At 44.8% G+C, this 26,281-nt stretch overlaps 2 protein-coding genes across 5 annotated transcripts in view; one reads left to right on the top strand and one right to left on the bottom strand.

Moving 5' to 3' along the window:
* Positions 1 to 9,432, bottom strand: part of L2HGDH (L-2-hydroxyglutarate dehydrogenase) — a 29,745-nt gene extending 20,313 nt beyond the window's left edge. The window contains exons 1-6 of one of the 2 annotated variants that reach the window (XM_073577721.1): positions 9,243 to 9,432; positions 5,607 to 5,722; positions 5,163 to 5,314; positions 4,952 to 5,083; positions 3,257 to 3,419; positions 2,913 to 2,947 (exon numbers count right to left, since the gene is read on the bottom strand). In XM_073577721.1, the coding sequence (XP_073433822.1) occupies positions 2,913 to 2,947; positions 3,257 to 3,419; positions 4,952 to 5,083; positions 5,163 to 5,314; positions 5,607 to 5,722; positions 9,243 to 9,328 (684 nt within the window). In that variant the 5' untranslated portion in view covers positions 9,329 to 9,432. The remainder of the gene's footprint in view (positions 1 to 2,912; positions 2,948 to 3,256; positions 3,420 to 4,951; positions 5,084 to 5,162; positions 5,315 to 5,606; positions 5,723 to 9,242) is intronic. The other variant, XM_073577722.1, reaches the window with a different exon arrangement.
* An 88-nt stretch (positions 9,433 to 9,520) lies between these two features.
* DMAC2L (distal membrane arm assembly component 2 like) overlaps positions 9,521 to 26,281 on the top strand; it is an 88,287-nt gene continuing 71,526 nt past the window's right edge. The window contains exon 1 of one of the 3 annotated variants that reach the window (XM_073577727.1): positions 9,521 to 9,661. Coding sequence is in view for 2 of the 3 variants with exons in the window: in XM_073577726.1 (XP_073433827.1) it covers positions 12,587 to 12,591 (5 nt within the window). In the remaining variant the exon portion in view is untranslated. Of the gene's footprint in view, positions 9,662 to 12,475; positions 12,592 to 26,281 lie in introns of those variants that run through there. The other 2 variants (XM_073577726.1, XM_073577725.1) reach the window with 2 other exon arrangements.

A 26,281-nucleotide genomic window follows, 5' to 3' on the forward strand; every position in this document is an offset into this window, starting at 1 on the left:
TCTTTAGATATGCCTCCCTCTTTCCATTTTATAAACATTTTTTTCTTCCCTTTTAGCATGTGCTTAAGTTCTGTGTTCATCCATCCTGGCTTCCTTAAATGCTTCCTATTCTTCCCTCTTTTCGGAATTGTTAACAATTGTGCTTTGAGAATTTCATTTTTCAAGATTTCCCATCCTTCCTGGACATTTTTGTCTTTAAGGATATCCAGCCATTGGATCCCTCCAATTCTCTTTCTGAATCCCTTAAAATCTGCCTTTCTGAAATCTAACCTTGACATCTGAGTCTTCACAGGTCTTCCGCCTCTAGTTATCCAAAATTCTAAAATAGCATGGTCGCTACCTCCTAGGGTCCCAGCCACTTTTACCTCCTCAACCATTTCCTCCCTGTTTATAAGGATTAGATCCAAGGTAGCAGTTCCCCTTGTTTTCTCCCCTTAATATTAATGAGGCTGTGGACCATGTCTCTCATATTAGAGGCCTGGTCAGAATCCATGTCCGAGTCATCCTTTGACAAAACATCCAAGACCGCCTCACCTGACTCAGGAAAAGAGGATCGGGAAGAAGCTGTCCACCGGGAGAGACCCAGGGGAGAGAGGGAGCGGGAGGAAGCCCTAGAACAATGCTCTTGCCTAGATCTCTTACGGCTCATGTTAGTAGGCGCAGCCAATGAGTCCTACGATCAGGTAACAACGGCAGAGGGAGGAAGGGGCAATCTGACAAGAACGAACACCAGGGTCTGCAACACTGATTGTGACTGAGAGGTAGCCCACAATGGGATAGGGGCACCACTCTCTTTTGGGGCAGTAGAGGACTCCTGTGCAGCCGGCGCAGTAGGGCTTCTGCAGTCCTGACAGAGGACTGAAAGATAAAAGCTGAAGAGTGTGTCAGTCTTCAGGGCTACTCACAGTAAGACACAGACCCTGAAAACTACTACCAGGCTGTAGAGTCCAGGAGACAAGCAGGGCTGCAGTGGCGATTGCAGGGGGAAAAGCAGAGTTCCCTGCAGAGTGATGTTGTCTACCGAGTCTAGCTGCTGGCAAATGGCGACTGCAGGGAAGAAGAGGATGGCCCACAGAGTGGAAAAAAGCGCACAGATTTCGAGCTACGGAGGAGAGATTAGGGGGCGTGTGCTAGAAAAGACTGCTCTCTGAGGCCGGAGCTTACCGTCAGAACAGAGAAGGAGGCATGCTAATGACGATGGCGGAAGGAAAGAACCACCCAATGAAGCAGGAAAGAAGAGATGGAACTAGCTGCCGGAAATAGGAATGGGTGTGTCTTAACAACGGCCGGGAGAAAAGCTAGCCCGAAGATGCAGGGGAAAAGGAGCTGGAGCCAACCGCCGAGACAAGGCCACGGAGAAGCCAGGGCTTAGATTTATAACCAGCAGCAGACGAGGCAGGAGAGGGTGGTGCAGAGGCCCAAAAGTTACCGGAAAGGTAACCAAGTGCCCCCTATCCGGGACGCATAGGGAATAAAGTGTGGGCTGCATAAGGTGGTGGGGCGAGGGAATTCAACTTCCTGTATCTTCCATCTTCCTTATCTTCTTCGTCTGCCTCTTCTCTCCAGCTGCAGAAGAAACCATCAATAAACGTCCTGGGAATGTGGGACGTCCATGTCTCCTGAAGACTGACAGGTTCTGGTGGGCGAGTGGGTAGGAGACGGGGCCAGGACCAATGTTCGGATCATCTAAACACTCTTCATGTGTTAGACACTGAGGTCCTGCCAGATAGACATATGAGGATACGGGGTGGCAGTACATGCCGTACTCGTAGTCTCTATGTGAGAGTACAGTTTGACTGTTCACACTGTATCCCTCCAGAGTTAAAGGAGAAGATCTATCTGAAAAAGAAAAGACGATACAGAAAAACAATGAAAACCGAGGAAGAAATGGGTCTGGTGAAAGACCGGTGTCCACCTCCTACTGATACTAAGCTAAAACTGATTAACCTAGGGCTGGTTGGTGGGGTGTACACTGCGGAGGAGGAGCTAACTTTTTTCTGCATAGTGTCAACCTCCTCGTGGCAGTAGCATACACCTATGGTTTCCTGTGTCCCCCAATGAAGCGATAGAGAAATATGCTACGTGTGAACCTAGCCTTAGCATTACCTCGTATTCTAACTCCTCAATTGACAGGAGGAGACCCTTAGGACCCCTCTATTAGAAAAATTTATGGCAGATGCACTGCAAACATTAATTTGTGCACTACTGGCGATGCAGAAGACACGTGTGGCATTAAGTCAGATTACTTTTGACACTTGCAGGGACGATTGCTTGACTCCCACACAGCGATCTCTATGCACCCCACTATGCAGCTATTGAAGGATATGGACAACTTTGGTGACATTATACATAGTAATCATTTTGCACCATTTGCGTTTTACAGGCCTTTGGTTTCCTTGCACACTGCTGATTGAAGAAGTAGCTGTTCCGTAATCCATCAGTGATCTCATTAGGACAGCAAGTTTGTAAGTCTTATCCATCTTTTTCTGACCTCCTTTGTGCTGATTTATTATCTCAACTTTTGCTGAGCTTTGATGTAATCAAAATTCAGCCAAGAGGAGCTCAGACAAAAAAAAAAAAAAATCAGATAAAAAGAGTTACAAAATGAGCTCACTGACAGATTCTTAAACATCTCATTCTGCATCCATCAGTGGACAGGGAGACAAAGAGCCTGTAAAGTACAAATGGTGCAAAACCTTTTCATGAAACACAATTGGAAAAATTGTCTGCATCTGCTAACAGTGAGCAATTAATAGTCACTACATTTTTAATAACCAATTTGAACGTTACCTGTGTGCGACTCTTCCATAAAAAAAAAAAAAAGACAAAAAAACAAACAAACCACAGATTGTCTAAATTTTTACAACGTGAAATTCCAGGTGCAGCTGTGAGAGACATCAGAAGTACATTACCTGTGTGTTCCTGATCACGACTGGATATTCCAGATCTAGATAGAAGCAGAAGACCAGTGTTACGTATGTGAATAATGAGATTCTTTTATTTATGCCTGGGAAATGTATCCTTATATGGCTCTGTCCCCATGAATATGTTTGGGCCTCAGGTGCTGCACTCGGCAGATCACCTTACTCGAGAGCTGATGGCGACACCTATTGATGAGCGTAGTGATCAGTGGCAAGTCCAACCAGACCGCAGATCTGAAGACCCACACTGCTATTGGCTATGAACTTGTGGCCGAAATACAGAGGGGACTGTATGACGGCTATACAGGACACTGGGCAGCTCAGTGCTCACTCACCCTGCTCTGATCCTGCCGAGCTCTCATTCATCATTCTCACATCGGACACTTCATATCCTGTTACGATGTTTCCTCCAGCATCGCGGAAATCATCACTGTATGACTGAGCTACTCGCCGGTAATCTACGATCCCTGTATATGGAGAGTCCAGCGCCATTACACCCTGCAATGTAAAGAGTGAGGCATGCATCTATCCCGCGGAAAAACTAAAGGCTGGCAATCACTCCTTGTGGGAGAAGAAACCAAGACACACAGTCAGATTTTATGAGAGATGAAGCAGATTTGTTACCAGGTTCATACATTATTAAATAGATCTTAGACCTAACGAGGCTGATGTACTTACATAGCTGTATGATGTGGATTTATATAATTTGTTTTAAACCAGCTTTAGCACCACTGATACAATGTTCATCTGTATATCGGGGTTATGCAGCCATGCTTACACATATTTTCAAAGTAAGCACAACAAGTTCATCAGGTCTATGAAATCTATTTTAACATGTATGCATGTTTACATTGTGAAACCTGGTTGAGATCCAATTTATACAGATTTTACAAGAACATAAATGAAGGAAAATAATATATCCCTGAGCTTGAAGTCCTGTCCTCTAACCTATACTGCCGTCAGAACAGCCGCATAATTAAACTGCTAGATTAAAGACGACTCATATGCTCTCCTGACTTGTCTGTTATAACAAATATGTGAATTTTCCATGGACAATAATTCAAGAGCATTTATTTCATTAAAAATCTACATTGTACAGTACCTCTGTTATTCCTCCTGGAAATCTATGAATAAATTAATATTCCCCTTGTTAGCAGGTTTTGTCCCCATGGAGTCAGACACTATCAATACTGACTAACAAGCATCAGTGTTTGTAGTATAAACACAAGTATAACACAAGTATGTAGTATAAACACAAGTTTTGTGACACAACAGTGATCTCACCAGCGAGATCGCAGTGTGTGACAGCGATCAGCGACTGGCCCCCCTGCCGGTATCGCTGATCGCTCTTGGAAAGCCCTGGACATTTATCGCTGGTCTCCCGCTGGCCAGCACGCATTGCTGCGTGTGACAGGCGGGAGACCAGCGATCAGCTGGTAACTAACGCACACATCGGGTATCTAAGGGACGTGCATCCCTTAGATACCCGATGTGTACCTTAGTTACCAGCTCCCTGCATCAGCGCGCTGGTAACTAAGGTACACAGCGATGCCGCGCGCTCGGCGTCACTGGTTCTGATCGCTGGTGAAGCTGCCTGTTTGACAGCTCACCAGCGATCATGTAGCGACTCACCAGCGATCCTGACACGTTGATATCATTGTCGGGATCGCTGGTGAGTCGCTATGTGTGACGGGGCCAGTAACTCTTGAGTTAGCATGTCATTCATACATTTCCAGGAGGAACAATGCATAGTTTTTATAAAATATGCTCTGAATTGTCATTTCATTGGAAATGCAAGTACTTAGATGAGCGGAAAGGTTGTTTTTTTAAAGGTTTTAGGGTCAGAGTTGGAGGCTACAAATAAGGGGGGAGCACAGGAAGAAAAGTGTGGCAAGCTGGAACCCTGATAGACTTCATTCTAAGTCAATGGGATATAGTCGGTGCCGTTGGTGTCTTCTGAGTGACGATCTGCCACTGCGTTGTGGATTCCCCATCCAGATGCAATGAGCATTAATGATCCCACCGCTCACCTTGCAGTAGGGCTCTTTCTCCCGGATTCCTTTAGCATCAATGATTCGGAGCCCTTGCACATTGTTCTGCAGCCCTCTCTCGTACAAAGCCTGTAATCGGGGGATCTCCTGGTGCCGAACGGCTACTATGAGCTGCAAAAACCACAACGCCCTCTCACTACAGGCACATGGAAACTGCATATGTCAGCTAATCTACGCCTCCATCACATACCTTGCCACACTGCTTGTACGGAATTCTTTTAAGGTCACAGTATCCATAGAGAAGGGAAGCCCCCCGCACACACAGCCTGGCCTTCAGAGATCCTGGAGTGTAATATATTCCACTGTGAATCACACCGCTGTTATGGCCACTCTGATGGGAAGCTGGAAGATAAAAGACACAATCTAATTGTGCTCTCTTATATGGCATCAACATGTTCCACAGCGCTGTACAGAAACTGTGAGCCCCAATGGGGACAGTGATCTGACAGTATGGCTTTGGTGTGTGGGAAGAAATAGGAGTAAACCTACAGAGACTCGGTGAGGACATGCAAACTCCATGCAGCTGTTACCCTTGGTGGGATTTGAATTCAAGACCCCCAGTGCTGCTAACCACTGAGCCACTGTGCTGCCCAATCTTACAAGGAAAGCTGCCCATACTCATTACTGAACTCACCAATCTCATTCTCTTTTTCCAAAATGGCAAATCGGAGATTCGGATGGCTCAGGATGAGCTGCCGAGCAGATGCAAGTCCTACGATTCCAGCCCCGACAATGACAACATCGTAGGTGCTGAAAGAATGAATGAAATAGAAGTAAAGACATCTTAGTAACATTACTCAAGGTGTCCAGAAAGCGGAGATAAAAGGGATCCTGCAAATATCTCCCTGTGAGTCCCCATATGCCAGCTTCCTGGGTCTGCTGAGATTTCTTATTGATCTGTGATTTATTACAGTTTCATTACAGACAATGACCCCAGAATTCTCTATTTTCCATTCTTACATCCTTTTTTTTTTTATACAAGTGGTTTAGTCACTGTTTGACCCCGGGGTGAATTCCTTAGATAGGTCGGGCAGCGTCATTCATATGTAGAAAAATTTCCTTTGAAGATAAAAGTAAATTTTTTGCTGCAAAACATACAAGGAGCCGACAACGTGGTGATTTCTGCCAAAAATACCCATTGCGCTTTGGAAGGTGTGATTTTTTTTCGAGAGAGTCAATGAAAGATTTGACTACTGTTATAAGTAAAAAAAAAAAAACTGTAAAAATTTACTTTAAAAACTAAAAATTGGAAATTAACATCTTGCTTGCATTTCTAATCCACATAAGAAGGTGAGGGCAACATCTGCGAGGAGTTTGTATGTTCTCCCTGTGTTTGCGTGGGTTTCCTCCCACATTCCAAAGACATACCGATAGGGAATTTAGATTGTAAGCCCCATTGGGGACAGTGATGATAATGTCTGTAAAGCGCTGTGGAATTAGTGGCGCTATATAAATTAGTAAAATAAATAACTAAAAAATAAAAAAGAGTAAATTGTTTTTTTCCTCAGTCAGTAACTTCTTTTATACAGTCGCCGCCAAGTCAGCGTCAAAATACAGGATTTATTCTTCATGTCAAATGTCGACTAGATAAAAAGAGTAAGGTGAGACTGTTTGTGGTTATTAGGTTTTCTTCCTGTGAAAAGTCTGCTAAAACCGTAGGTAAAAAAAAAAGGTTAAGAGAAAAAAAAAATAAAACACTATAATTATAGCAGGACAAATTGTGGGAAAAAATTATTAAAACCTATAAAACCCAAAAAACTAAGCAGAAAAATTCAAGATCGGTGGGGTTACTAGAGGATGCACCTCCGGCAACATTCAACTCATATAACACAGGATTCCCCCTCAGCAGCAGACGCCATTCATTTATATATATGATATGCGTACTGCTCCACTGATGTGTCACTGCATCATAGGAGATTGGTAATCTACTGCAATACTACAGAAGAGGCAATCAAGTGATCACAAGGTCTAGTTCTCTAACGGAAATAAAAAAAAAAAAAAATCAGATTTTTTTTATATAGAAATATATATATATATATATATATATTTTATGCAAAAGATTAATAAACTGACCTTCTCCTCAAATGTACTGTATGTGGCAAAATAAAAAAAATTATAATAACCCATTAATGTTCAAATTGATAAAATATATGCAGATCATTGAAATGAAATTAAAAAAAAATGGAAGAATCGCTTTATAGTATTACTACTACTTATTTTTATTTATTTGCATTCTCAAAACAAAAAAAATAAATATATATATATATATATATATATATATATATACACACACACTAGATGGTGGCCCGATTCTAACGCATCGGGTATTCTAGAATATATATGCAGTTTATTTTTGAAGATTTAATAATAATGCACCACCCAATCCTGATATATATGGTTCTCTCACCCCCCAATCCTGATATGCATGCTACCCCTCAACCCCCTATCCTGATATGCATGGTCCTCTCACCCCCCAATCCTGATATGCATGCTACCCCTCAACCCCCTATCCTGATATGCATGGTCCTAGGAACCCCCAAATCCTGATATGCATGCTACCCCTGACCCCCCAATCCTGGAATGCATGGTCCTCTCACCCCCCAATCCTGGTATGCATGGTCCTCTCACCCCCCAATCCTGGTATGCATGGTCCTATCACCCCCCAATCCTGGTATGCATGGTCCTCTTACCCCCCTTTCGGGGTATGCATGGTCCCCTCACCCCCCAATCCTGGTATGCATGGTCCTCTCACCCCCCCAATCCTGGTATGCATGGTCCTCTCACCCCCCAATCCTGGTATGCATGGTCCTCTCACCCCCCAATCCTGGTATGCATGGTCCTCTTACCCACCTTTCAGGGTATGCATGGTCCCCTCACCCCCCAATCCTGGTATGCATGGTCCCCTCAACCCCCAATCCTGGTATGCATGGTCCTCTTCACCTCTCTTTCCTGGTATACATGGTCCTCTCACACCCCAATCCTGGTATGTATGCTCACCGTCACCCACCTTTCCTGGTATGTATGGTCCCCTCACCCCCCAATCCTGGTATGCATGGTATCCTCACCCCCCTTTCCTGGTATGCATGGTCCCCTCACCCCCCCAATCATGGTATGCATGATCCTCTTACCCTCCTTTTGGGGTATGCATGGTCCCCTCACCCCCCAGTCCTGGTATGAATGGTCCTCTCACCCCCTCAATCCTGGTATGCATGGTCCCCTCACCCCCCTATCCTGGTATGCATGGTCCCCTCACCCCCCTTCTTGGTATGCATGGTCCTCTCACCCCCCAATCCTGGTATGCATGGTCCCCTCAACCCCTTATCCTGGTATGCATGGTTCCCTCACCCCCCCAATCCTGGTATGCATGGTCACCTCACTCACCCCCCAATCCTGGTATGTATGGTCACCTCACTCACCCCCCAATCCTGGTATGTATGGTCACCTCACTCACCCCCCAATCCTGGTATGCATGGTCCCCTCACCCCCCTTTCCTGGTATGCATGGTCCCCTCACCCCCCCTTCCGTGTAGCCGCGACCAATCAGCGTCGCGGCACTGTACAAAAATAATATTAAAATATTTAAAAAAGTTAATCTCACCTTCCGATGGCCTCCTGTCTTCTTTCCACGCGCCCGGCCTCGCGTTCCCAGTAATGCTTTGTGGCTTAGACCACTGATGACGTCGGTCTTCTTTCTCACTCTCGTGAGAGTGACGTCGGTCTTCTTTCTCGCTCTCGCGAGAGTGACATAATCAGCGGTCTAAGCCGCAAAGCATTACTGGGAACGCGAGGCCAGGCGCGTGGAAAGAAGACAGGAGGCCGTCGGAAGGTGAGAATTTTTTTTTTTATTATTTCTCTTTTTTACAGATTAAGGCCTGCGCCTGCCGCTGATTGGTCGTGGCCGCGGCAGGCGCAGCTTACCGTTACAAACAGCTGCGCCTGTCGCTGATTGGTCACGGCCTGGCGGCCGCGACCAATCAGCGGCCCACGATTTCGGTTACAGACAGACACGATAAGGCGTTATATATATATATATATATATATATATATATATATATAAATACGGAGAGCGAGAACACATTTGTTTTGTAAAGTTTTTTGTTAGATTTGTTTATTTACAAGAAATAGAAAAGCAAAGATACTAAACATACTGTAACACATATTCCTGGCTGCTCTGCCCATCTACCATCCTGCCTACTCATGCTGGGAGTTGTAGTTCTGCAACTGCTGACAAGACATATAGAGTCATAGCGATAACTCAGAGGCAGCGTTACCTGTGAGAGCGGAGCCCATGTCCGTACAGTCTGCAGCCCCCCAGCTGTAAGGCCCCTGCTGCCCTCGCACAGCACAGCCCGGCCATTTCCCCCTCTGTACACCACAAACAGCGACCGCCGACCACTGATCCCTGGGAGACCCGGAGCTACCATTATCCAATCACAACCCAGGTTTTTTACTAACCACACCCACCATAACTTTCCAGCGAATAGAATATAAGGTTCCTTAACCAATCCCAGGATAATAAGATAAGCACAGTCCTACCAATAGGAATAGGACTTTGAAGGTTTGCTGGCCAATAGGATGTAACCAGGAAGACGAACGCAACTAGAGCCTTCGCTGGCATAGAGGTTAAAGTGCAGTAGGCGTGGCGCACCGACGGATGCTTCTGGAGGTGAAGTTGTCTACGTTACTAAAGGTTGGTGATGGCTGCTCCTGTGGTAGAACGGATTCTCTATTCCGATAGGTGGCGAAATAAGTGGGAGGAACTTCACGAAAACCAGTGCAACCTATCAAGTAGCTGCTCTCATTTTGTAAGAACATGTATGATTGAGAGCTGGAAACTGATTGCTTGCTTTGGTGGGCTGCGTCTCTTTCTCTTTGCATTATGTACAGTACAGACCAAAAGTTTGGACACACCTCATTCAAAGAGTTTTCTTTATTTTCAGGACTATGAAAATTGTAGATTCACTCTGAAGGAATCAAAACAATGAATTAACACATGTGGAACTATATAATTAACAAAAAAGTGTGAAACAACTGAAAATATGTCTTATATTCTAGGTTCTTCAAAGTAGCCACCTTTTGCTTTGATTACTGCTTTGTACACTCTTGGCATTCTCTTGATGAGCTTCAAGAGGTAGTCACCGGAAATGGTCTTCCAACAGTCTTGAAGGAGTTCCCAGAGATGCTTAGCACTTGTTGGCCCTTTTGCCTTCACTCTGCGGTCCAGCTCACCCCAAACCATCTCGATTGGGTTCAGGTCTGGTGACTGTGGAGGCCAGGTCATCTGGCGTAGCATCCCATCACTCTCCTTCTTGGTCCAATAGCCCTTACACAGCCTGGAGGTGTGTTTGGGGTCATTGTCCTGTTGAAAAATAAATGATGGTCCAACTAAACACAAACCGGACGGAATAGCATGCCGCTGCAAGATGCTGTGGTAGCCATGCTGGTTCAGTATGCCTTCAATTTTGAATAAATCCCCAACAGTGTCACCAGCAAAGCATCCCCACACCATCACACCTCCTCCTCCATGCTTCACGGTGGGAACCAGGCATGTAGAGTCCATCCATTCACCTTTTCTGCGTCGCACAAAGACACGGTGGTTGGAACCAAAGATCTCAAATTTGGACTCATCAGACCAAAGCACAGATTTCCACTGGTCTGATGTCCATTCCTTGTGTTCTTTAGCCCAAACAAGTCTCTTCTGCTGTTGCCTGACCTTAGCAGTGGTTTCCTAGCAGCTATTTTACCATGAAGGCCTGCTGCACAAAGTCATGTCTGCTGCTAGAACTCTGTGTGGCATTGACCTGGTCTCTAATCTGAGCTGCTGTTAGCCTGCGATTTCTGAGGCTGGTGACTCGGATGAACTTATCCTCCACAGCAGAGGTGACTCTTCGTCTTCCTTTCCTGGGGTGGTCCTCATGAAAGCCAGTTTCTTTGTAGTGCTTGATGGTTTTTGCCACTGCACTTGGGGACACTTTCAAAGTTTTCCCAATTTTTCGAACTGACTGACCTTCATTTCTTAAAGTAATGATGGCCACTCGTTTTTCTTTACTTAGCTGCTTTTTTTTCTTGCCATAATACAAATTCTAAGTCTATTCAGTAGGACTATCAGCTGTGTATCCACCAGACTTCTGCACAACACAACTGATGGTCCCAACCCCATTTATAAGGCAAGAAATCCCACTTATTAAACCTGACAGGGTACATCTGTGAAGTGAAAACCATTTCCGGTGACTACCTCTTGAAGCTCATCAATAGAATGCCAAGAGTGTGCAAAGCAGAAATCAAAGCAAAAGGTGGCTACTTTGAAGAACCTAGAATATAAGACATTTTCAGTTGTTTCACACTTTTTTGTTAATTATATAATTCTACATGTGTTAATTCATAGTTTTGATGCCTTCAGAATGAATCTACAATTTTCATAGTCATGAAAATAAAGAAAACTCTTTGAATGAGACGGTGTGTCCAAACTTTTGGTCTGTACTGTACATCTCTGTAAAGATAAAAAAAAAAAACACATAACAACCAATCACAGCGCAGCTCTCACTTCTTATAGCTCTCCTGTGAAACGAAAGCTGAATAGTGATTGGTTGATGTGGGGACACAAGTTTTTCTGTTAGTTTCATAAATCCTCTTATCTCCTTCCTGCCAGACCATTTTTTTTTTACCTTTGTCTTTTTCCTCCTGGTCCAAGAGCCGCAACTTTTTACTTTTTCACCGCTGTAAACGAGATTTTTTTTGAGAGAGATGAGTTGTAGTTGTGAATGCCACCATTCACTTGACCATATAATGTGCTGAAAAATGCTAAATGATTCCAAGTGCGGTGAAATAGTTACAAGCTAATGTCAGAATCATTTTTTTTATTTTTACACTGTTTATTGTGCTGTGAAAATGACCAGGAAATCTAATTCCAGTGGTCAGTGTGACTACGGCGATACCAAACATGTAAGGGTATGTGCACACGTTGCAGATTCTGCTGCGGATCCGCAGCGGATTGGGCCCTGCGGATCCGCAGCAGTTTCTGCTGCGTTGTACAGTACCTTTATTTTCTATGGAAAATGAAAACCGCAGTGCACATGCTGCGGATTTTTCCGCGCGGACTTGCTGCGGTTTCAAATCCGCAGCATGTCAATTCTTTGTGTGGATTCCGCAGCAGTTTGCCATCTCCTCCACTGTAGAGGTGATAAACCGCAGGGGAAACCCGCAGGCTAATCCGCAGATAAACCACAGGTCTTTTGACCTGCGAATTTTGCAAAATCTTCGCGGAGAAATCAGCAGCAGATTCCGCAACGTGTTCACACACCCTAAGGGTATGTGCACACACGATCAGGAATGGCTCAGGATTTGATACAGGTGAAATCTGCACCAAATCTGAGGTCACTGGCAGGTCACCTGCGTTTTTGATATGTTTTTTCATTGCATGTGTTTTTTTGTCACTTGAAATAAAGCTAATTGAAAGTTGGCTTCTGGGAAGGAAAAAAAGTGATTTCCTGTTTGCAGATATATTGGGGTATGTACACACAGTCTGTAAACACTGCGGGTTGGACGCAGCGTCCAGCTGAAATCCCGTGTCCACTATGCGTGCACCGATGCCCACGGCTCACCCACAGAGACGGACATGAGGTGCGTCTTTCTTAACCACAACATGTCAATTTACGAGGGGCGCCTGAAAAGTTCGAGGCCCACCCATGAAATCTATTTTGCATGGTCTTGTTTTTCAATGTAATATGTTATTTAGTTAGTTGAATGGTCTCATGAGCAATCTGGATTTATTTTGATTTTTTTTTTGTAAAAATATACCCCGATTTTTTTTATTTTTTTTATTTATTTATTTTTTTAATTCTTTTTTTACAGGGGTATGGTACCCAGGGCCTGGAGGACAGTCTCCTCTCCTCCACACCGTGGGTACCAACCGCACATGAGACGCTTAACTTCGCGCATGGTGGGCATAGCCACATGCGGGAAGTAAGCGATTCTCATGCATTCCTATGGGTGCGGAATCGCAGCAATTCTTTGCGATTCCGCACAAAAGAATGAGCATGCTGCGATTTTTTTCCACGATGCGATTCCGCCGCGGAAAAAAGCGCAGCATTAGTACAGCATGTGCAGAATGCCATAGGAATGCATGGGGGGCGTTCTGTACAAGATTTTTAAACGTTTTTGCGCCGAAAATCGTGGCAAAAACGCTTAAAAATCGCATCGTGGGCACACAGCCTAAGACTGATTTTTCTAAGGTTTTATGGACTGATGAAATGAGAGTGACTTTTGATGGGCCAGATGGATGGGCCCGAGGCTGGATCAGTAAAGGGCAGAGAGCTCCACTCCAACTCAGACGCCAGCAAGGTGGAGGTGGGGTACTGGTATGGGCTGGTATCATCAAAGATGAACTTGTGGGACCTTTTCGGGTTGAGGATGGAGTGAAGCTCAACTCCCAGACCTACTGCCAGTTTCTGGAAGACACCTTCTTCAAGCAGTGGTACAGGAATAAGTCGGTATCGTTCAAGAAAAACATGATTTTCATGCAGGACAATGCTCTATCACATGCATCCAAATACTCCTCAGCATGGCTGGCCAGTAAAGGTCTAAAAGAATAATAATAAATTTTATTTCTATAGCGCCGACATATTCCGCAGCACTTTACATTTCAGAGGGGATTTGTACAGACAATAGACATTACAGCGTAACAATAATCACATAGATTATAACAAATACCAAGAGGAATGAGGGCCCTGCTCGCAAGCTTACAGTCTATGAGGAAAGAGGTAGACACGAAAGGTGGGTGGTAACAGTTGCCCTGATTGTATGTACCAGCCATAATGTTAAGTGTGAAACAGTACAGACACAGAGGGCTAATGAATGCATAAAGCATGTGGGAACATGATGCGGGGAACCTGGTTATGGTAAGACTTTTGGCTGTGCCACACAGGGATAGTTTAGGTTAAATTGTGGGGATTGGGGACTAATCGTATTGACCTGGGAAGTGCATTCCAAAGAATTGGCGCAGCACGTGTAAAGTCTTGGAGAAGGGAGTGGGAGCTTCTGTTTATTGAGGATGCTAACCTCAGGTCATCAGCAGAACGGAGGGCGCGGGTAGGGTGGTATACTGAAACAAGGGAGGAGATGTAGGGTGGTGCTGAGCCATGGAGGGCTTTGTGGGTGAGGGTAATAAGTTTATACTGAATTCTGGAGTGGATGGGTAGCCAGTGTAATGACTGGCACAAGGTAGAGGCATCGGTGTAATGATTGCTGAGGAATATGATCCTGGCTGCGACATTCAAGACAGATTGGAGAGGGGAGAGTTTGGTAAGAGGGAGACCGATTAGAAGAGAGTTATTCATTCTCGTCTCGACTATTGTAAGAGAAACAGTAAGAGTTTTTGCAGAGTCAAAGGTAAGAAAAGGTCGAATTCTAGAAATGTTTTTGAGGTGCAGATGACAAGAGCGAGCCAGTGATCGAATGTGGGGGGCAAAGGAAAGCTCGGAGTCAAGTATGACCCCAAGACATCGGGCATGTTGCTGGGGAGTAATAGTGGAACCACACACAGAAATGTCGGGTATAGGTACATTAGTAGAGGGAGGAAACACAAGGAGTTCTGTCTTTGACATGTTCAGTTTCCGATATAGTGAGGACATGATGTTAGACGCAGCGTTTAGACAATCGCTGGTGTTTTCTAGAAAGGCTGGCGTGATGTCAGGAGAAGAAGCGTATAATTGGGTGCCATCAGCATAGAGATGGTACTGGAAACCAAATCTACTGATTGTTTGACCAATAGGGGCAGTGTACAAGGAGAAGAGGAGGGGGCCTAGAACCGATCCTTGAGGAACCCCAACAGTAAGGGGAAGGTGAGAGGAGGAGCAACTGGCAAAAGATACAGTAAAGAAGTGGTCAGAGAGATAGGAGGAGAACCAGGAGAGAACTGTGTCCTTGAGGCCAGTAGAACGGAGCATAGTGAGGAGGAGCTGATGATCCACAGTGTCGAATGCTGCAGAGAGATCCAAGAGAATTAGCATGGAGTAATGACCATTTGATTTAGCTGTTAGTAGATCATTAGAGACTTTAGTGAGGGCAGTTTCAGTAGAGTGTAAAGAGCGGAAACCGGATTGGAGAGGATCGAGAAGAGAGTTATCAAAGAGATAGCGGATAAGACGGGAGTTGACCAGGCGTTCCAGGAGTTTAGAGATGAAGGGAAGATTAGAGACAGGTCTATAGTTAGCGTCACAGTTTTGGTCGAGGTCTTCTGTGACTGGTTCAAAATCAGAGAGTGAGCTAGATGCAGTGGGGGAGGGAGGACAGTGCATGGTATGAGGTGATTGGGAGATAATTTCCTGTCGAATCTGGTCAATTTTTTCTTTGAAGTAATTGGCCAGATCGTCAGCTCGGAGCTCCGTGGTTGGGACCTGTACTCTTGGGTTGAGTACAGAATGAAAAGTGTCAGACGTTTATTGGACAGTGAGGTGATGAGGGTGTTGAAATAGGTTTGTTTGGAGAGGTGAAGGGCAGTGTTGTATGTTCTAGGCATAAACTTATAATGGATGAAATCTTCGTGTAGATTGGATTTTCTCCACAGACGTTAGGCGCACCTGGAGCACCGCTGCAGGAAACGTGTTTGCAGGGCGTGCCAGGGTTGTCGCTGTCTGTGTTGTGGTGTTCTGTTTATAGGTGGTGCAAATTCATTCAGGGCACTTTGAAGTGTTTCATTGTAATGCTTCAATGTAGAATCAGGACATGAGAGGGAGGAGATAGGGGCCAATGAAGACTGCAAGTTCTTCATAAGTTTCTGGGTGTTAATGGCCTGTATGTTTCTACAAGTATGGACAGTGGGGGTGACCTGAGCAGCCTGGCAGTTCTTGATAGAGAATGAAAGGAGAAAAGAAGAAAAAATAATGACATGGCCCCCTTTTTCACCTGATCTGAACCCCATAGAGAACCTGTGGTCTCTCATAAAATGTGAGATCTACAGGGAGGGAAAACAGTACACCTCTCGGAACAGTGTCTGGGAGGCTGTGGTGGCTGCGGCACGCAATGTTGATCGTAAACAGATCTAGCAACTGACAGAATCTATGAATGGAAGGCTTTTGAGTGTCATTGTAAAGAAAGGTGGCTATGTTGGTCACTGATTGTTTTTTTTGTTTTGTTTTGTTTTTGAATGTCAGAAATGTTTATTTCTAAATTTTGTGTTATTTTGGTTTACCTGGTGAAAATAAACAAGTGAGATGGGTATATATTTGGTTTTTATTAAGTTGCCTAATAATTCTGCACAGTAATAGTTACCTGAAAAACACATATCCTCCTAAGATAGCCAAATCTAAAAAAAACCCCACTCCAACTTCCAAAAATATTAAGCTTTGATATTTATGAGTCTTTTGGGTTGACTGAGAACATAGTTGTTGTTCAATAATAAAAAGAATCCTCTCAAATACAACTTGCCTAATAATTCTACACGCTGTATACACTGGCCTAGGCTTTCTACATCGATAGAAACAAGGGAGAAATTATCCTGCCAATCAAAATCCCGTAAAGCCTGTAAAAATTCACCAGTGTTTTTTCTATCAATGTAGAAAGCCTCTATGTTGTGAGTTCATTCTCCCCTTCACCTTTGATGTCTGATGAACTCCCTCTGCTGGTGAAGAGAGGTAGTGAAATTGATTGGGATGGGAAGAACCTGTCATCTGAACAGGCGGAGTGTGATTGGACATCTGGAATTTCTGAGTGGATATAAGGCAGCCGACGCCCTGCTGGGCTGCTGGTGATCCTTTCTGCTCTGAGCTCTTGCATCCAGCTTAGTTCCTGTCTACTAAAAGCTAAGTTTTTGCCCTGCTATTATTCCATGTGATTTTGTCTGGTTTCCTTAGTGGTTGTATTCAGCCAGTCCTGGTTGGGACTGGCTGAATTCCATTTTTGTCTCTGATCAGTTGATCTCTTTGCTCTGTTTTCAGAATATACCTGAGTGCTGATATAGTGATTTTGAAGTCTAGCGACTTCAGGGCCTTTTTCCCTATCAGACGGTTGGGATATTTTTGGTAGGGTTTTTTGCGGATTGCAGCCAGCATCTTTTCTGTCCTGTCCTATCTAGTTAGTTGGGCCTCATAATTTGCTCAGCCTGTCTTTCTGTCTGTGTTTGTGTTTTTATCTGTTTTTCACCGACAATACATGTTGGGGGCTGTCTATTGCATTGGGGTCTGCTCTGGGGCAGTTTAGATTTCCCCTTTCCTTCTTTAGGCTTATGTAGTTCTCCGGCTGTGACGAGGGGTCTAGAGCACCGTAGGAACCCCCCACGGCTACTGTTAGTTGTGGTGTATAGGATCAGGGGTCTGCAATCCGATAGCTACCAACCTCTCCGGTTTTCTGGACTTAGCTTGTATTTTTGTTTTCTCCTCCGGTGACTCAATCATAACACCTCTATATGAGGATCCCACAAAAAAGAGGGGGTAGAAGCAATTAAAATAGCTTTATCCAGCTCTGATAACAATGAAAATTTCATTGATTTCATTTGTGAGGGGATGAGGTTTATTCTTGAGCATAATGCCTTCAGGTTCTTGGATTCATGGTACCTTCAGCGGATAGGTACTGCAATGGGTACTCCGGTTGCATGTACTTTTGCCAATCTTTTTTTAACCATCTTCGAAGACAGATGTATCTATTCGGAAAAAAATCCCTTTTTGAAACATATCCGATTATATCTGAGATTTATAGATGACATTTTCATGGTGTGGGATGGCCCACAGGACTCCATTGACAGTTTCGTCGAGCTCCTGAACACGTCCAATACCATGAATATGGGTTTCACCTCAAAATTTGTTAGTGGGGAATTGGAGTTTTTGGATGTGCGATTGAAGGTGGTAGAGGGGTCCCTGAGGACGGAGGTCTTCCGGAAACCCACTGCCACCAATTCTCTATTGCACTTCAATAGTGTCCATCCCCGGCATCTGAAAAAATCGCTACCCTATAGTCAATTTCTCAGACTGAACAGAATAAACAATGATCCTGTTCATTTTCAGGAACAGTCTTTGGACCTCTATAATAGATTTTTAGAAAGAGGTTACCCTAAAACCGTTTTAGACACAGCTTTGGATAGAGCCAAAAACCCCATTTCTAATGATCCCATTCCCTCCACATCAAATACACAAATTAAAGTATCACATAACAAACAGGAAATTAAGGGCAATAGATTTATTTTCAATTTTGAATTTGATCCTATGGCTAAACAAATCAAAATTCCCATTAAAAAAAATTGGCATTTATTGGAAAAAGAAGCAGTTATTTTGGACATAGTAGCAAGAGGCTCGCTAGTAACATACAGGAGGACACAAAATTTAAAAGATTTATTGGTACATAATCAAATGGAAGTGGAACATAATAATTGGATAAAAAGGAGTATACCGGTAGGCAACTTTAAATGTGGCCATTGGTCTTTTTGCCCATTCCATTTCACCGCGAAACAACTAAATCTGGGGGGTATTGTTCATGTGGTACTTGATTTTATTTCCTGTCGCACAAATTATGTTGTGTATGCTATTTTTTTCGTCCCTGTGGATTCCATTATATTGGAAAAACAATGTGGTCCCTTTTTCTTCACTTCCGAGAGCACTTTAATTCCATTCTCTCAGGTAAAGGAGTCCCCAGATTAATTAAACATGTTAGGGTAACCCACACTGGGAATCCAGAGTTGGGCTACTTTCACATTTCCGGATTTTAAATCCGGCGGGCTGCGGCGAAAAGTTGTCAAACCTGATCCGGTAGGAGTCGCAGCCCGCCGGATCATCTGTTTCTGCCAGATACGGTGCAGGAGAGGGAAAGAGAGTCTTCGCGCATGCGCTCTGCAAAAAAGCGGTCCGGCGCTGTCAAAAAACGTTGCATGGAAAGTTTTTTTGCAGACGCCGGACAGGCATTTTTTGCCGTTTCTGGCTAATGCCGGACACGCCGCATGGCCATCAGGCGCAATGCGGCGATAATGTAAGTCTATGGGGAAAAAAGCCGGATCCGGTTTTTCCATTTTTCGCCGCATCGCGCCTGATGCTTCAAAACGGAAATGTGAAAGTAGCCTTACTGTGTTTTGCAGGGATTGAGAAGGTGACATTGCCCGCGCGAGGGGGAGACCTCCATAAATTGCTACTGAGAAGGGAAGCCAGGTGGATCTTGCGCACCCGTGCACAGGGGGCATCAGGATTCAATGAGAAAATAGCCATGTCTGTCTTTTTGTAATATGAAATGTGTCTTTTAATTTATTCTTTTGTTTTCTTCTATGAATTGTACGATTGTTTTTAAATGTATGTTTATTTTGTTCACCAGGTTTTTTATGGGTATTTTGATGTCTTGATTTGTTTGTATGATGTCTTAAGAGGGGAGGTGTATCACTTGTATATCAGGTCTGCTATTCACTAACCACCCAGAACCCGCAGAAGCGCAGTATCGCACGAAATAGCCGTCGTCCAGTGTGGCTCCACTGAGAGCTCTCATGCTTTGTATGTATAATCCACAATAAAATGACATATATCGGGACAGTGAGTGTCTTGCATCTTTTGCACTTTGGATGTGGACATTTTCTGGTTATTCATTTGGCATGGCACCCGTGATCCCTAGAAGTCAGAGGTAATTCATTATCCCGGAGATGTGCAACTGTGCTGGTCGTTTGTGCTCTCTCACGGCATTCATTCATTGCCTTTATTAGAAATAATGACACAGACTCCTTTTAATAATCTTAATTAATCCATACTTACTGCATCGCCTATTCCACTGAAGCCCTCGATCTCCTGTAAGAGAAATAAAATAAAAAGGCAACAGTATACCATATCTGTCTGCCGAGAAGAAATACATACTGTCCCATGATGAGTCCAGCTCCGCTACATCTGGATGACTTTAGCTGAACAGTGGCATTATGCTACCATCTAGCCTGACATCCAGATACAGCGGAACTTGGAGATGACCACCGGAGATAACTCGGTCCCTGGTGGTCACCTGCACTGCAGTTCTCACGGTCAGCTGACCATGAGAACTTGCCTAGTTACCAGAGATAACCACATTGTATCGCTCGCATCCTGGCTGGTTGGCGTGAGCATGGGGGGGTGTGGCCCCACTGGACCACAAACCAGACTACCTTGGAAGGGGCGTAACTACGCAGCTACCTTGGTGTTCACTGGAGCCTCTGATGGTGAGGTCAGGCTTGTGCGGCAGGTAGCTGCCAGGTGCCACTCCAGGGTGGTGTCTGGCTGTGGCTGCTGATCCCACTGAGGGACTGGATACTGCGATCAGGGGCGGGCTAGTACAAACTGACACGACAGGTACTCTAGCGGGCACGGCTTGAGACACTGGCAGGCGGGCACGGCTTGAGACACTGGCAGGCGGGCACGGTTGAGACACTGGCAGGCGGGCACAGTTGAGACACTGGCAGGCGGGCACGGCTGAGGCACTGGCGGGCACGGCTGAGGCACTGGCGGGTACGTCTGAGGCACTGGCAGGCAGGCGGGACAGGAACTGACTCGGTAGTGACGGGACAGAGACTCGGACTGGAACGAGTAGTATATGTGAACAGGTAGGGGGCTGTTCATACTGGAGGTGCAGGAACTGGTTCGGGAAGGACGGGAACACGGACAGTTATGAAGGGTAAAAGGAAACAGGTAGAGAGCTGTTCACACAGAGGAATCAGGAACTGGTTCAGGAAGGACGGGAACACAGACAGTTATGAAGGGTATGAGGAAACAGGTAGAGAGCTGTTCACACAGAAGAAGCAGGAACTGGTTCAGGAACCAGTACAGACGGGTAGGACAGAGATGAATCGCAAGGAGTGGAGAGGCAGTTGGCTGCAAGAGGTTCTGCAGCAGCAGGAGCTATAGAAGGGAAATAGCGCTGAATCGCAAGGTATGCGGAGAGGAGCTGCAGCAAGAGGTTCTGGAGCAGCAGGGGTGAAGCAAAGCGGAACCGCAAGGTATGTGGAGAGAAGCTGCAGCAAGAGGTTCTGCAGCAGCCGAAGTGGGGTACAGGCAGAGCCGCAAGAGTGTGGAGCACAGGCAGAGCCGCAAGATTGCGGAGCACAGGCAGACGGAGAGGACACAAGGATAGACACGGCAGGGAAAGGAGCCACAGACAAGGAGAGGTTAGAACAGAGTTCAGACTAGGCAATGTGCAAGGCAAGGCACAGAGACAGTGATAAGACGGACACAGGTCTATGATGGAGTTCAGACAAGGCAAGGTACGAGACAATGCACAGGAAAAAGGACACAAACCAGGATATTCTGCTTCCTGGTGGGCGGAACGAGAAATGCACAAGTCACAGAGAAGGAATACAGAGACCAGGATATTCTGTCTCCTGGTGGGCGGAAAACATGACACAAAGCACACGGAAACAGATCTGGGTATAATGCCCACAGAGCAGGCAGAGACAGGACAGTACCTGGCTACTCCACAGCAAGACACTGACTGAGTTAAGGCATTGCTCAGGCAGTGGAGCTGTCTTAAATACCTGAGGCCTCTTGGTAATTGGCTGGGAACACCATAGGCAGGTGCACACTGATTCTATAAGAACCAGAGCGTGCCGGCGTGCCACCCCCCCTATGCACACAGCCAGGAAGTATGCAGAGAGCAGGCATGAGGCATAGAGCCGGCAGCAGACAGAACGGACAGCATTGCCCGGAGTAGTGAGTAAGGTAGGTGGGGGATGGGAGGCCATGCAGTAATGCCGGCAGGGTTGTTACATACGTCCTCGGCGGTCACGTGCATGGCAGTTCTCGCGATCAGCTCAGCTTATTGCTAGAACTGCAGTGGACGCGAACCTCCGGCTGTCGCACAAGGTAAGACATTATATAAATTCGTTCACATGCGTAGTAAGCTGTGTTCCTGCACTTACTACACAAGTGACTAAGAAGATAATGCGGTTTTACCGCATATAATTAAATCCTATGGATAATTTGCGCTGTGGATACTAAGCGTCTCCACTACATAAATAGACATGCTGTGGTCTGGAAAGACGCACCGCATGTCCGTTTACGCAGGAAAGCCAGTGGCGTCTCTGAACACAGAGGAGATGGGATTTCTTGAAATCCCATCCACTATGCTGTAACATCTGGACGCAGCAGGTTGGACATTGCGTATGTATGCAGCATCAAACCCGCAGCGTTTACTGACCGTGGGAACAAATCTTAAGGGTGTACACGATCAGGAATGGCTCAGGATTTGACGCAGGTGAAATCTGCAGCAAATCTGCATCTGAGGTCACTGACAGGTCACCAGCGTTTTTTATGCATTTTTTACATGCGTTTTTGATGCTTTTTTTGTCACTTGAAATAAAGTTAATTGAAAGATGGCTTCTGGTAAGGAAAAATAGTGATTTCATGTTTGCAGATTTGTTTGCAGATACAGTATATTGGAGTATGTTCCCACGGTTAGTAAACGCTGTGGGTTGGACGCTGCGTACATCCGCAATGTCCAACCTGCAGCATCCAGCTTTTACAGCATAGTGGATGAAATTTCAAGAAATCCCATGCTCACTATGCATCCACAGACGCCCACAGCTCACCAGCAGAGATGGTCGTGTTGTGTTTTGGTGCGGTCGCCGCACCGTCAAAACAATGCATGCGGAGGCAAAAGCATACCTGCGCAGGCCTGTGTACCCAATGCTAAAGATAGGGTACGCAAGCCACATGCAGCGGCATGCGCCCATAGGCGGAGCTGACCGGAGGAGGTGCAGCAGGGGGCGGAGCTTCACGGCGAGCGTCCACTGCACCTCCAAACGCAAATGTGAAATTAGCCTAAAGCAGACTACCGGGACTGGTATTTCAGGCTGGTAAGGATCGAATATCCATGAACCTTACCAGCCTGATAATACCAGGCTGCAGCAGTCTGCTTGCCTTGGATGGTTAGCAAAAATAGTGGGATCCCTTCCCAAAAAAATAGTGTGGGGTCCCCCTATTTTTGTTAACCAGCCAAGGAAAAAGCAGACAGCTGGGGCCTGGTATTCTCAGGCTGGTGAGGCCCATGGATTTTGGCTCTCACCAGCCTAAAAGTGGCAGCCTGCAGCCGCCCCACAATTGGCGCATCCAAGGATGCGCCAGTTGTGGCACTTTTCCCGGCTCTTCCCATTTGCCCTGTAGCGGTGGCAAGTGGGGTAATATTTTGGGGTCAATGTCACCTTTGTATTGTCCGTTGACACCAAGCCCACGGCTTAGTAATGGAGAGGTGTCTACAAGACACATATCCATTACTAATCCTACAGTTACACTCATTTTTATATATATAGATGTGTGTGTGTATATCAAACCACGCTGCCATGGTGACTATGATGTCGTAATAGGTTGCCATGGCGCAAATGATGTCATAATGGTTGCAATGGTTACTGTTATGTCATAATGGTTGCCATGGTGACGATGTCATAATGGGTTGCCATGGCTGCAATGATGTCATAATAGGTTGCCATGTTGATGATATCATAATGGTTGCCACGGTGACTATGATGTCATAATGGGTTGCCATGGCTGCAATGATGTCATAATAGGTTGCCATATTGATGATGATGTCATTGTTGCCATGGTGACTATGATGTCATAATAGGTTGCCATGGTGACTATGATGTCATAATAGGTTGCCATGGCGACAACGATGTCATAATAGGTTGCCATGGTGATGATACCTGGCTTATTTATACAGCTACAACTAATGCCACTCTAAATTAGTCCTCCTTTACAATTTCTAACTAAATGGTATTACACTCAGGGGGCGGAGCTGCTGCACTGAAATATTCTGTGCTGCGGTGACACTCCACCTCCACCGTGTACAGACGGGAGGGAACCTGGAGATGACATACAGGTATATACTATATACAGGGGGAGATGGCATACAGGTATATACTATATACAGGGGGAGATGGAATACAGGTATATATATACAGGGGGAGATGACATACAGGTATATACTATATACAGGGGGAGATGACATACAGGTATATACTATATACAGGGGGAGATGACATACAATTATATACTATATACAGGGGGAGATGACATACAGGTATATACTATATACAGGAGGAGATGACATACAGGTATATACATGAGGAGTTGACATACAGGTATATACTATATACAGGGAGAGATGACATACAGGTATATACTATATACAGGGGGAGATGACATACAATTATATACTATATACAGGAGGAGATGACATACAGGTATATACTATATACATGAGTTGACATACAAGTATATACTATATACAGGGGGAGATGACATACAATTATATACAGGAGGAGATGACATACAGGTATGAGCTGTCGGGGTAGCTATTTAGGGAGGGCTAAATTAACCCTTCACGGTTGATCCAGTGATTTCCAAATTAATTCACAGGGCGTTGCTAGCAACTGGGAATGACCACACAGAGACGGGGGTCTCTGTACGGGAGGATCCAGGCAGATCACCAAGCCCCTTTATTTTAGTCACTTCTTTTATAACATTTTGCTTAATTATGTGAAGTTCTCAACTACCAATAACAACATTTCACTTTATAAGCCAATAATATTGCAAGAAAACCGGAATATGTCCCTAGTTACGTGACGTAGACAATAGAACAATAGCACATTCTTTTAGGGTCTCATATCTTGTACAAGCTAGAACAGTCTAGTTTCATAACACCATCCAACAAAGAAAAAGAAGCAAAACCTAAAATTACAAATTTTATTAGAAATGTGTAGGTATCAAAAAATCCATTAATAGACATAATAGTACGGGGAACAAACACACAAAAAACCCGCACGTGGGGTAAATGTTCCCCTTTGAGAAAGCTAACGCGAAACGCGCGTCAGGGGTCTCCTGTCCGCACTTTGAGGTAAATATGTTGTAGCATTCATTTTGCATTTATACCTGGGTACATGCTGGGCTTATACTTATATTGCTACCAGTACTTATACATGTTATACTAACCAGTATCCCTAAATTGGCTTATTTCTGCCTTTCTGCATGCCTCATTGTATTTAGCTCTTCTGTATACTATTATGTATTTATCATAAGGTTAAACTTTGCGCATTCCTGTGGCTTTATTGTCTGCCCGGGAAACCTTGAGACTGTTATGTTTGTTACACCGCTATTTACCCCACGTGCGGGTTTTTTTTGTGTGTTTGTTCCCCGTACTATTATGTCTATTAATGGATTTTTTGATACCTACACATTTCTAATAAAATTTGTAATTTTAGGTTTTGCTTCTTTTTCTTTGTTGGATGGTCTTTTCATGGAGCATCTTGCCTATTAGGCCTCTGTTGTTTTGGATAGTTTCATAACAGCTGCAAACTTTCACCTAATTACAAAATGTATCTTGTAAGCAACAAAATGGCGTCGCAAGCACAAAAATGGAGTCTGAAGAACAAGATATCCCGTACATCTGAATACTGTACTTCACAATCCCGCCTAGATAAATTTTGTTAACATATATGCAGCATCAGAGGTGCTATCCCAAGCCATAATCTCGAGGGGTACTGGTATTCACATGACTGATGCCGTGTTATCAGTCATGGCTGTCGCGGCGCACCCATCCCCCCTGTATACTACAATTTACGAATAACAATTTTTGATAACGGTGGTGAATATCTTTTGTAGGTAGCCATTTGTTTGGCTTCAACATCTTCATAAAGTAGCCTTTTGAGATCGGTGCAGAGAAGAGCAGGGGCAATGACACCTTTGGTATCATCATTAGCTGTCTTAGTGCAGAATTTCCTAATACATACAGGAATACACCAAAGAACAAGTTTTAAACAGAAATGCTAGCTAAGTCCAGAAAACCAGAGAAGTTGGCAGCCATCGGATTGCAGACCCCTGAACCTATCAACACAACTAGCAGTAGCCGTGGGGGGTTCCTACGATGCCCTAGACCCCTCGATCACAGCCGGAGAATTAAATAGGCCTAAAGAAAGAAAAGGGAAATCTAAACTGCCCCAGAGCAGACCCCAAGGCAATAGGCAGCCCCCAACATATAATGACGGTGAAGCAAGATGAAAATACTAACACAGACAGAAAGATAGACAGAGCAAAGAGGGGCCCAAGCTAACTAGATAGAAAAGGACAGGAAGGCTGCTGTCTGCAATCCGTGAAAAACCCTATGAAAATAAGAGCCAACAGACTGACAGTGAAAAAGGCCCTGAAGACGCTAGGCTTCAAAAAAGCTATGTCAGTACTCAGGAATATACTGAAGACAGAGCTACAGGCAAAAGGAGATTCAGCTCACCCCAGCAGGGAATGGCAGAATACTGAAAAGGAAGGAAAACAAAAAACAAAACAAAAAGGCTAACAGGCAAAACAGAAAACTTAGCTTTAGAGGAGCAGGAATCAGACTGGTG

The sequence above is a fragment of the Dendrobates tinctorius genome, unplaced genomic scaffold, assembly GCF_039654945.1.
Source record: "Dendrobates tinctorius isolate UK_male_01 unplaced genomic scaffold, ASM3965494v1 ptg000057l, whole genome shotgun sequence".
Classification (NCBI taxonomy): Eukaryota; Metazoa; Chordata; class Amphibia; order Anura; family Dendrobatidae; genus Dendrobates; species Dendrobates tinctorius.